Source organism: Paramisgurnus dabryanus, chromosome 13, assembly GCF_030506205.2.
Source record: "Paramisgurnus dabryanus chromosome 13, PD_genome_1.1, whole genome shotgun sequence".
In the NCBI taxonomy this organism is placed as follows: Eukaryota; Metazoa; Chordata; class Actinopteri; order Cypriniformes; family Cobitidae; genus Paramisgurnus; species Paramisgurnus dabryanus.
This window is the reverse complement of record NC_133349.1, coordinates 29023701-29037021: the sequence shown is the minus strand read 5'-3', so window position 1 is coordinate 29037021 and position 13321 is coordinate 29023701. Positions and strand designations below refer to the sequence as shown.

Sequence of the window (13321 nt, the reverse complement as noted above, 5' to 3'; positions counted from 1 at the left end):
AGAGGGTCTGATGCTGAAAATGCAAATACGGTTAGGATACTGAAAGCAAAGACCCTCTTCAGGCCAGGGAAGCCTGCAAGATTAGCATAGCAACGCTGCTATACATAGGGAAGGAGTTTTTATAGGACAGATTGAAATGTAAAATTTAAATTCTGGCAAGAAACTTAAATGTAAACTGTAACTGACTGTCGTTACACTCTGAACGCCTGCAACATATATCATTGATCATCATTATTGACTGGCTGAAGCGCTACATGCTAAACACTGTTGCGGGTTTTCTAATGGAAGGTTGCCATCTACATTATATAAGCATCTTTGCTAATACGCTGCTGGTCTAAGCTGACTTGACAACGGTAAAAGTGCCCTTCGTGTGCTTCTTGGATATAATTACAACAAGTTGGTGTATCAACGACTCGGAAAGCGAGGTGAACAACTAGAAAAATAACACTTGATGATAATGAAACTTTTATTTTGTCATGGACGCACTGACTTGCATGCGAGGCGGAGTTATACTGTGTCTATTAGTCATTATATTTCATTACAAGATTAAATTGATGATTTTTATCAAAATACCAACTACTTTGACTCTTTCTACAATCCCACTAGCATGTTATTTCAACAAAATAACATTTTTTTAATTTGCGTGAGGAAGCTGGCATTTTTACCCACACTTTTATGTCATTGGCTATAGCTATGCCACTGCTGTAAAGGCTTATTGCACTATTACAGTAAACGAATATTCGATTGATTGATTGTTAATTTAAACGATCATCAAATATGGAAATTGCATAAATTGACATCCCTAGCTTGGATTTAGCAAGAATCGCAGTTTTCAACAATGTAAAGTAATGTTCTAATAACACATGACAGTAGAATGTCAAAATGTACAAACTGCCACTTTAATTTATGATTTATTAAATTGAATTGTTTATTTTATTATAAAAAACAACCATGCATAATGTGTAAATACAATATTTCCAACATGACTTATGTATCTGTCTTGTGTCAGTAGGTCAAAACAAGTTATTTATTATTATTATTTTTTAAATGTTATTTTGTCATGGTACAATTTCTTTGTATCACCCTTTAAAAAGCCTTTTGATTTTTGGAAACAATATTTAATCAGTTAAATCTTGTAATTTTTTTGCAGATTGGTTTGATGACTGTTACGCTATGTCCCATCCGGCTCTTGCTAGCTGCATTCATGATGCTATTGGCCTGGCCGTTCGCCTTCATCGCTACCGTGGGTCGCTCCGAGTCTGCGGTGGAGCCTCAATGCTTATGGAGAAAGTGAGATCTTCTCTTCCTCTATTTAAACACACATTAATATTAATCCCCTGGAGGAATTCGTTCAGCAGAAAACCGAAAACTGGGACATGAACACAGCTCTAAATGCCAATAAAAATATACCGCACTAAACAAATAGTTTAGGAATAGGAAAACATAATAGATAAACTACGCAAAATGCCAGCCTTACATATTTACTTATTGAAGACAAACTTTACTCTTTACCATCTTGTGTTGCTACAGGGGTTTTTGGTGCGATGTCTTTGAGTTTACGTTGATCCACTGATACATTAATCAGGAATGTGATGGGTGTATCAATCTTATGGGCGTATTGAACTAAAATCAATACGCCTAACTGCACTGTTGGAAATTTGTATAGGTTCTTAAACAAAACCGGTTTAATTAGTGAAAAGAAACAAAAGTGGATAATTGTTAACATCTTTCTTTGCACTACTACTTAGTTGTGTTGTACTTCAATTAAGTCTACACCTTTAAACATACAACACAGTTTAGTCGAACTTAAAAAAAAATGTTGTGAATAAGATACATTTAATTGCCAAATAAGCTAGAAGATTATGACATTTTAATATACAATTTGTTAGTGTTAAAGGAAGTAAATTGAGATATTTTTTAATGAACTTTTCCTATAAGTGGAATCCAGAACCATTATGACTTTTATGCCTAATTGACACAGTACTTTCATTTTCATGGCTATCAACCTACAAATGACTTGCTTTCAGCTAAGCAAAGCGCATTCATCAGGGACAAATGTTTTCCATCAATTATATTAACAACTAGTCTTACATGAAATGACTCATAGGTATAGTGATTCAGCTGGATGTCATTGATTGTATAATGCAGTAAGTGTGATGTGACTTTCACTAGATAGATGATGGTCACATTAATCTAATGACATACACTCATAATACGCACATGCTGCCATCTTTCCAATGGCTTATTCAAGATCCCCTTTGGGAAACATACCCTGTTTATAGGCAGCCTCTAATTAAACACTTTTTAATAGCAATGCAGATTAAGTCCGGTAATGTTAGTAACTAATAATAACCTCATATGAACCCGAATTAATGAAGCAGTTGTTTATTTCGATTTAAAATGGGCACTCTTGCCTGAAACTTGATCACTAATGGACCGATTACAATTCCACAGACACTTGCTTGTTCAGTTAGTATCACTTATCTTATGAAAAATATAATACACATACTTGAGTAACTGTGAATGCAAACGTTAGATTGTAGGCTTACAGACAGTTAATTTCAAAGTTAGTATTTGCAGTAATTGCAATAAAACCATATCCTGTATAACAAGCTCTTGTACAGTACAAGTTCAGGTGCAAGAAGTCGTCCATGCAGCGTCACAAGCTCTCTCGCGCAAAGTAAAGCCCACAAACCCTCTCATGCAGGGAAAAAGCAATGCGCATGTTTTTTTTTTAATTATTATTTAACCTTTATTTAACCAGGTTAAGGTCCCATTGAGATTATAAACATCTTTTACAACAGAGACCTGGTCAAGACAGGCAGCAGCCAGAATAAAAAAACACATAGTTCAACCACATCCAACATAAAACACAAATAAATTATCATTTCAGTGTTAGAGACAAGTTAAAGCAACACTATGTAGTTTCCATGTAAAAATGACTTACAGCTCCCCCATGTGGTTGAAAAGCGCAACAGTGTCTGGTATCAGACACTCTTCTGCAGGCAGGGGGAGGGGCGGGGCTGTGTGCTCTACCCTCCACCGCCACTTTCAGAGTGTGCTTGTAGCAGCTAGGAGGCTGCTCAGGTTGCAGCAACAGTACAATTTTTCCAGTTAAAAGTTGTTCTATCACTGAAATAATTTTAGAGACATTATTTAAAGGTAAAAAAAACTACATAGTGTTGCTTTAAGTTAAAAGCATCTGCATCTTGTTTATGTGAAACTATGATGAGGATGATGATGATGATGATGATAATGATAATAACTATCCCCAACTATCGTCATGAAAGCCTACTATTGGCCATATGTCTGACTATTGTCGATACACAACAGTGTCGTCGCACAACCCTAGTGGGCAAGCAATTAACTGCATACAAAATAAGTGTTTGCATAGTGTGTGTGTGTTGTGTGTGATTATTATGTACACACATAAATGCAAACACACATTCATGTATGTATTTAAGAAACATTGTTTCATTTACAATAAATGTATATGTACATATATTTATATATTTTATATTATTTCTAAATTAAATAAATTGATATATAAATATTTTTTTCTTAAATTTATACCTGTATGTGTGTGTATTTAAATATACATAATAATTACACACAGTACACACACGCATATTATGCAAACACAAACTTTTTGTATGCGATGTATCAATATTTATTGTTTGCCCACCACTAATTAAAACGCAAACATTGTTTTTGGGCAGGGTTTCCCAAATTGCAGGTGGTTTATGAGGTGATGAAAAAATGAATCAGTTACAAATAAATGATATAGGACAGGGCTTATCCTAGTCCCAGACTAAAATGCATGTTTCAGCTGCTTAAAATCTTGTGATTAAAATCTGTACTTCAAATCTCAGGGGGTACTTCCAGTAAATTATTTAGGTCAAGGGGGAGGTTGGCTGACAAAAAAGTTTGAAAACCCCTGCTTTAGGGCATCGTGTACCATTAATGCCACATCAATTCTACCTAACACTGTGCACAATCCATTATGAAGGCATTGTGTAGTTTGAAGGACCCAAGTCACACACAAAAAAAACGCTTAACACAGTGCAAAGAGCACATGAATGCATAGTAAGGAGAGCTTTGCTAAAAAATAATAATAATTTGGACTACATTGCCGAATATCATTGCTTTTATTTTGAAATTGCAATTCGGTGTCTATGGGTTGATGTCTGTTTACAAAATTAGGCGTTACATCATCTGTACAAGAATTTGCTGATTCGTCTTGCGATTAAAAGCAAGACATTACATATTTTGTACAGATTTCTGTAATTGCTGAATCAATGACATCGCCATTGCAGCCCTAGTTTAGTGTTTGCTACAGGCATAACCTGGTTCCAGTTAAATAGACTTAACTAGCAGCTTAACTAAGCTCAGAGGACTTCTTTCACACACAAAAAATGTGTTGTACAAACAACAGGAGAACATTAACTGATCTCTAACCCGCCTTTCTTCTGCAGGGTAGTGGACGTGGTGTTGAGGACCATCATGCGGGTCATGTGGTTTGCAGGTGGATTTCACTGGATCAGCATTAAAGGCAGACAGGCTCTGCCAGCAGAGGCTCCCATTCTCACCCTCGCCCCACATTCATCATATTTCGACGCCATGCCCGTCACCATGACAATGGCATCCATAGTAATGAAAGCTGAAAGCAAAGACATTCCTGTGTGGGGAAGTAAGTATTCTTTTATTTGTTCCATTGGTTATTATTCAATGTATTCTTTTATCAAGTCTCATTTCATTTTTTTTTGTGTCTGTTATCATGATAACCATTATAAACTGAATCTCACAGTAATTCAATTTAGTATGATCTGCTTTGGCCCGAGAGATGTTGGGTTTAGTAGGACAGGGGCGATACATCGCTATATACACTTATAATGCCTGTCTGATATTGATTCTGAATCACAAAGGTAATATTAAACACAGCTCTTTAATGTACTACAGCTCTTTGATCAGTAGGAAGTCCTTATCAATCTAAAATTAATGTAAGTTTAGTCGTTTATAACATGCATTTGAAAATAAACAACACTTGTTAAACATACAAATAAATCATTATAAATATTCTTTATTATCATGAAATTAAATGAAAAGGTTTGAAGAACAGCGATGTAAATATGCATTTCCAGTGTAAATGGTACTACTGCTGCTGCGCACATTGAGTTTTTGCATGAGAGCGCCCTCTGGCTTTTGGATGTAGTGATACTTCACCGTAGTTCATAAGTTATGAATACATGCAACCAAATAATCCATTTGTAATTGTGTTGATGGCTCAATCAGATTGAAAAGTCTTCATGTAAACACCTTAATCAATTTGGGTGCTAATTTCTTGCTGAGGAGTTGTGCGCTGCGTTGCCAAGTCCTGCTTTTTTGAGTTCAGATTTAGGCTACTTTTAAACTGTTTCCGCAAGTTTATATTTTTCAGTCAAAGATTTAAGTATTTTGTTCATTAGTTATTGCTATTTGGGCTGCAAATAGTCATTGGGGTGTTTTGGGGATAGTTTTGAATGTTTAATTTGATGTTTTTTTATATTTGAATCTGGCAACCCTGGCTGTGCACTTTGCATACGTTTGGTTCGGATTTTATAGAATTTACATGTAAAACATTTTATTGAGATTGTAATGTTTAGGGTTCATGTAAACTGTACTGTCGTATTGACAAAATTTTGTGCGTATAAACATAGTCAATGAGAAGCATAGCCAGCATAATTGCACAATTTATTGTTTAGGGATACAGATTCATTTTTCCGTTTTCAAAAAAATCATACTTTTTGTATGTTTACATTCTACGAATACTAAATTCCCACCGTGTTACATTTTCTCATGAGGTCAGGTTGTCATTATCGTGGTTAACTAAATTGAATTTACAGCATAAAAGTTTGTTTGTTCTACCAAATATTTGATTAAAATGTTTAAAAGCAGAAAATATGTACACAATTAATAACAGTTTGGTTTCAGATTTAACCATGAAACTGTAGAGTTTATTGACTTGTTTGTCGAAAGCTGAATTTAAGACTATAAACAGTAACGTGTGCATGAATCATTTCAGTAGTGTTATCCTCTTATCTGTACGAGTTGTAAATCGATAGTTAGTCAGCAGGCCGGTTCTCTAATGACATTAGGGGCCGGTGCTGAAGTCCCAGAAGACAAATAAAGAAAGAACTGAGCTGTCACTGATGGATTGCATCTGGGTTGCACCAGTGTGAACGGCGTAATCCCTACTGAACGGGTGTCTTTACTCTTCTAAAATTCATCCAATTATGCCACAAATGCTTGCGAATGTACTCGCTCACTGCAGGGTTCCCTGGGAAGAAGACATTTAGAAATAATTCTAGGTTTTTTTTCTTTGTTGTATTTAAGCAGCTGTGCTAAATACAGTTTATTAGCTAGCTGACGGGCAGTAGGAAGTGTGCTTTCCTGACAGCACAAAACTTGAAGAACAAGAAGTAAAACAATGCTTGTAATTCTTGTCGGTTGCAGCTATTTGAGTCTCACTAGAAGTTGCTGACCATGTGCTATATCTCTTAACAGTGTGCAGTTTGACACACTGACCCACTTGATGCTCATGGCGCACAAAAATGGCAAGAGCAATCATTTAATTGGCTGGTCATTAGACCGCTTCCTGGATTCAGGGTGCACCGGTTATTATCTGTCTGCTGAGATGCTGTTTACAAAGGCCATGTGCATAGCATAACCTTTCGCTCATGACAACCACAATTACTTTAGTTCCTGTCTATGTGTGAATTTAACAGGAGTTGCACCCAAAACATGTGACGGTTGATAAAGTAACAGTTACTCTTTCTAGCATGACTATCAGCAAGGAACGTGTATTCCAGCCGTTGCAAATGACTCTTTTGGCTAAACAAACAATAACACGGCTCAAGCACTCAGGATATTTTATGCTGGCCCGGAAGTACTGGCATAAAGTAATAATTATATAAATAATATTTCGTTACATTTATATAGCGCTTTTCCAGTGCTCAAAGCGCTTTACATATGAATGGGGGAATCTCCTCAACCACCACCAATGTGCAGAATCCACCTGGATGATGCGACGGCAGCCATATTGCGCCAGAACGCCCACCACACACCAGCTTATTAGTGGAGAGGAGACCGAGTGATATAGCCAATTAGTATGAGGGATGATTAGTAGGGCAATGGGCAAGTTTGGCCAGGATGCCGGGGCACACCCCTACTCTTTTTCGAAGGACATCCTGGGATTTTTAATGACCACAGAGAGTCAGGACCTCGGTTTAACGTCTCATCCGAAAGACGGTGCTTTTTTGACAGTATAGTGTCCCCGTCACTATACTGGGGCATTAGGACCCACACAGACCACAGGGTGAGCACCCCCTGCTGGTCTCACTAACACCTCTACCAGCAGCAACCTGGTTTTCCCAGGTGGTCTCCCATCCAAGTACTGACCAGGCTCAGCCCTGCTTAGCTTCAGTGGGCAAGCTGTCTTGGGCTACAGGGTGATATGGCTGCTAAAAATAAAATATATAGTTTTTTTTTTATTTCATAAAATAAGAACAAAGAATCAAATTTTGAGCAATAAGAACAGAGAGCATCCGGTTTATTTGGGCTGCTGTCACTTTAAAACACGTTTTTTTTTACTGTTCACTTATGTTCACATTTAAGACATAACTGACTATAACTAGGCCAGATTTTGAAAAAAAACCCTTTATTTTGCAAAAGTTTTTATGCTTGCTTGAGGTGGTTTTTGACTTGTGCGAAATAGAGTAAATGTGAATAATGGGGGTTGGAAATGCATTTCCTGAATAAATTGTGGTCTAGCGAACATTAAACCGAAGTGACTGATCTTTAGATGTATAAGTTGATTTTGTGTTTCTCATATATGGGGCTCTGCGTCGTAGCAATGTCCTTGCATCAAAATTCTGCATTTTTTTTTCAGTGCACAGCATTCAGTTTGGCAAATACAAACGGCACTGCTTATAAATTAATAACCTGCCAAATTCTAACTAATTTCAGTCCTGTCTCCATTTTGTAAGCGTGCCTTGTTTTATTTACTGTTGGTTACCACTGTCATTAACTCTAACAACTTGAGGGAAACTCACTTTATTCGCATTTGTTTGTTTTTCTTTTTTTGCGAATTTTGAAAAGATTCGCTTCACGTTTCGATGGAATCCCAGCTTAAAATGTCCATTCAAGCACAACAAATTTTTTATTCACTCTGTATAAACTCTGTTTTTCAAGGCCAATGCTTCAGATAGTTGGAAACACAAAACTTTTTAAACATCTTATGAGAAGCGCATTAAGATGTTTTTCACATCTTTTTGAACTTAAATGCTTAAATCGGCAAAGCCTAAAAACATTTGCAAACGACAGACTCGGGCCATTGGGCACTTCCGGTCAAACCCTGATTGACAACTTTACCGCCCTGCAATTGATAGTAAACCACAGTCATTTGTAGTTGCAGTTGCCACATAAATACTAAACAAAACATGTCGGTCACTTTATATTTTGATAAGTGTATATTTCCTGTGTAAGTAAGCAGTTTCCTTAAAGGTGACATAGAATGATTGAACGGGGTATTTATCCTTGTTCTGTGATGTGACATGTAGACCAAATTTTTTTTGTTTTGGTCTGTAATGCCTTAGAAGCTTCCTAAAAACCTCTCTCAGATAGCTCTATTAGGGCTACTGGCTTAACTAGCAATCTCATTACTGATTGGCTGACTTGGCTGCCACTCAAAAAATGTAGCCAATTATTTTAAAGTGGAGGAGCAGTGAGATGCCTTTGATGTCATAAGCATCAGTTTTTCAGGCTGACATTTCTAAAAGAGGAATTTCTATGAGACTGAGATGTTTAGCATGTCTAGCACTTTTTTGTATGTTCGTGAATGCGGGTAGACTACCATCATTCAACAAAGACGAGGTAAAAATGTTTTTTCATTCTCTGTCCCCTTTAAGAGAATGTGACACAAGACTCGCTTAATGTCTTATGCAGTTTGTTTGCACTGGCGATTTGAATTAAATGAAATACAGAACAAAGTGCATGTTAATTTTCAACTTGTCACATAGCCTTTTCTTCCTGAACGTGAGAGGAGATAATTTAAGGCTCACGTTACACATGCTGTTTCTGCTTATCTCATGTTAATCTTTAGTATCTATAAAGTATTTTTACATCCTGCATATATCCAAAGAGCCTTTAGTTTGATCAGATTAATAAAAGACAAATCAGCTCTACCAATAGTTTCCAGAAAAACACAAGATACTTGAGACGACCATGGATGGAGTGAGTCACATGCAACATTAACCTACTATATCTGGATAACTTATAATGTAAACGATACAAATATGTAGTGAATCATATGCACTTACGCAACGGTTGCCAACAAAACACAGACATTTGATGCAGTTTTACTTAGCGCCTGTGACTTATGACCCGGATGGGACTGACCCATTTCAACGAAATCCAACGTTAAACACATACGCACAACTCCGCTACTACCCTGGATATTGTCATCATAGATATGTATATAAAGGCTAGATGGCTCGTCCGCGCTGATGGCCAATTGAGTGGAACGTCCGCATTTTGGCGGCCATCTTAGGACAGGGCGCTCGCTCACTCGTAGCATTGAGTTTTAATGATGCAGGTACTTTTAAATGACCATAACTTGCTTAATTTTTTACCGATTTTCAAACGGATTGGTTTGTTATAAACGTCAAAGATGTACCTATGACACTGAATACGTATACTAAAAATAAATAAAAAATTCATGAAACATGTTAAAGCATCCAGAATTATAGCCACGTTAATAACGTTTGTAAAAAACCAAACCGTTTGTAAATCCGTCAAGAATTCAGCAAGTTACGAGCATTTTAGTTGGTGTATGTCACTCACCTTCCGTCCACAGCAGCAGGGAGCAGCACTATGGCAGCACTGACCTAAGATGGCCGCCAAGTGACAACACAGCTGACTCCGCCTTGAGCCATCTAGCCTTTATATACATATCTATGATTGTCATAATGCTGATTTTTTTTTGAAGCTGAACAAGCTTAAATTTCCCTCACAAACAACAGGTTTTTTGTTTATGTTGATTTTGTGTCAGCGCTTGGGTAATGCATATCCAGTTGTTTGGTTTCAGAACAACAGCACATTCATTTTATTTATTTGTTAAGCTTTAAAATGAGGAGTTGTATTGATTTTACCCAACTGGATATTTATTAATTCCAGTTAAAGGGCCATTCCACTTATTTTTTTAAATATATTCATTTTCCATCTCCCCTAGAGTTAAACATTTTATTTTTATCGTTTTGGAATCCATTCAGCTGATCGCCGGGTCTGGCGGTTCCATGGTTGCCAGCGGCACAATGATATTACGCAGTGTCCAGAAATAGTCCTCTGCTATTTAAATTAACCAAGAGGACCATTTTCAGGGGCTGCGTAATATCACTATGCCTGCTGCAGCCATGTTACAGCAGCTAAGTCCTTGATTATTACACCAGAATGAGAGTATAGTTCCTAGCCATATCTGCCTAGAAAATCACAACTTTGAATTTTCTGTCAGTCTTAGTACACGATGTAACTACAGAAGAGTCAAGTTTTAAATAGGAAAAAAAAAAAAAATATATATATATATATATATATATATATATATATATATATATATATTAGGGGTGGCACGGTCCATGAAAAAAATCCCAACCGTTCGGTTCGCTTGTCTCGGTTCGGAGCGCGTGTGTACCGCACGGTTCAACGGTTCATGGCATGCGCAATGTAGTCTCGTGCCCTGTATGTGACCTCAGATAGCGTGTTTCCCTTTCGCGCGAAAGAAGAGGTGACTGGTTTGGAGTATAAGTACTGCGGGTTATGTTACGTGTAGAAATGGCAAGTGGGAGAGAAAAGGAAGTCTGCCCGCAGTTGGAGGATGCGCCAGCGTCGTATAAGTTTGGTGTGTGGAAACATATTTTTATTTCATGTTACTTATGATGACAGCGGAAATAAAACAATAGATAGAACTGCAGTCTATGGGTTGAATATGCTCCAACAGCCACAGGAGATCGCCTTCTCTCCGACCATTTATCTAATCTGAGGTACTGACAACAATGTTTTACGTCTTTTCATATTCAGCGCTATTTTTAGCCTTTCATTGATAAAATTAAAGCGGCTGATTTCCGCGTAGTTTCATTTTGCTAGCGTGTGAAAGTTGCGCGATCTTATTTCAGAAATTGCCCCTCAAAGTAATCAGAAGTGGTCAAAAGTGGACAAAAGAGACTTAAAGAAATTTTAATATTACAGGTGCAAAGGTTATGTTTCTCTCTCGTCCACATAAACTCTCAGTATTAAAGCAGCCTCTCAGTGATAAATCTAAGAGCTACACTGAAGTTGGCATTTTAATAAATGCAAGTTATCTTTGTGTGCTAAAAATGCACATAAAGTTTATGAAGATGGCAATACACATTCTCTTTTTTGCCAATTAAATGAAAAGCATGTTGAAATCATCAATGTCTTCCCTCTTGCTCTATCAAAATCTCACCTGGCTTTCCTCAGAGATGGTCCAATGTGCTTAAAGTCAAATTCAGTTTGTGCATGATTACATGATATAACTTTTTTAATACTGTATCCTTAATTATGGATAATTAATACATTAATAAGATAATACATTTCTGGAGAGTTAAAAATTTAAAGAAAAAATAACAACAAGAACCGTACTGAACCGTGAACCGTGACCATAGAACCGTGATACGAACCGAACCGAGGGTTTTGTGAACCGTGCCACCCCTAATATATATATATATATATATATATATATATATATATTTTTTTTTTACAGCGTTAATGCAGAGCGTTTGCCAAGCAGGAAGTGCGCTTCACGCTCCTGTTCTATAGGTGGTGCATAGAGACCAACATCCATAGCCAACAGCCACCAAAGGTCACCAGTAGAAGAGATCGCCTCAAACGGAATGCGCGTTTCCTGCTTTGGCATTCACGCTAATAGTGTTGAAAAAACATTGTTTCTTCAGATTGATTTGTTTATTTGTTTCATTCATACTGATGAAAAAAACATATTGGATGGTGTAAGTGTTATAAATAAACTTGATTTTGAAAGTATGCTACCGTTTTATTACAGTTTGTTGAACTTCGTTCATTTATTTTCTTTGTTTTATTTAAATAGCCTACCCTTTACGTTGTCAGTAATTACTGTGCTGCGAATTTCTGATACGGGAATGTTTGTTTGTTAGAAAAATGTTAGGCTACCTTATTAAAAGTATTGCTCTTGTGTTTTGTTTCACTAATGATGTTCTTGCAGGACGCGTGAGGCACAACGCTCCGGCTTGCGCTGTTCTGTAGTTTATTAAAAGTTTATTAATTCTAAACGTGTCACATGTCCGTATTGCAAGAAAAAATGCACTACACTGTCTTGGGTCCGCAGCAACACATCCGCCACATAATAAAACTGTAGACAGACACACACACACACACACACACATACATACACACACACACAGAGATTCCTGCCTTTATTAAAGAGAAACATATGTTCAGCCCTTCCTTCCAAAGCTTTGAATATTCGATTTGATTTCTACTAGAGCTTCGAAGCTCAAAAAATGGTATTCGGAACAGCCCTAAATGCTAATGGTCTAATAAGATTCAATGGATTATGCTAAGCTATGCTAAAAGTGGTACCGCCAGACCCAGAGATCATCTGAATTGATTCCAAAACGGTAAAGATCTAAATGTTTTACTTTTTTAAATGGGCATACTTTCAACAAAAAAAAGTGTAGTGACCCTTTAATTTAGATTTTTTTAGGGGAACTTCTGATCAGCAGGGAGGTGATGAGCTGCACCTTCAATCTTTGTGGTATTGAACTAATGGCAGTAATCTGTACCGCACTTCATCTAAATCATCAGTCGTTCCTCCAAACACCTCCAGAGCTCTAAAGGGTGTGTTGATGGATTCAACCCCAGGGATAGTGAGCTCATCCCAGCGTGCAGCTCTACTGCAAACTGATTTGATGTTGAGTATGGCAGGGTTTAAAGGACAGGCAGTATTCAGCAGGGTAACAAGGCTTGACAGTGAATGTAGGGAAGTGAAAGAGGAAGCATTATTAGCTCGACATCAGGATGTCTCAAACTAAGCAAATAAAAAAACATAGATTCTCATAGTAGTTAGAGAAATAGTGCTGGTGCTCTGCGATTTGTGAACCATTGTGGTGTGTTTCTGTATAATTTATTTCATCGTCATAATATTGCAATGTTTTTGTCAGTTAGGTAAGATTTGGACACTAAGCAAATATTCAGTGGTGTTTGACTTTAAAGGTTGGGTTTAAGTGTCAAATTG

The 13321-nt window shown here is 37.0% G+C and overlaps 1 protein-coding gene across 1 annotated transcript in view; it reads left to right on the top strand.

Annotated features, from left to right (window-relative positions):
- The window catches only part of LOC135728186 (lysophosphatidylcholine acyltransferase 1), a 52644-nt gene that overhangs the window by 19322 nt on the left and 20001 nt on the right, over window positions 1-13321 (top strand). The window contains exons 2-3 of the mRNA XM_065246326.2: window positions 1151-1290; window positions 4476-4690. Of these exons, the coding sequence (XP_065102398.2) occupies window positions 1151-1290; window positions 4476-4690 (355 nt within the window). The remainder of the gene's footprint in view (window positions 1-1150; window positions 1291-4475; window positions 4691-13321) is intronic.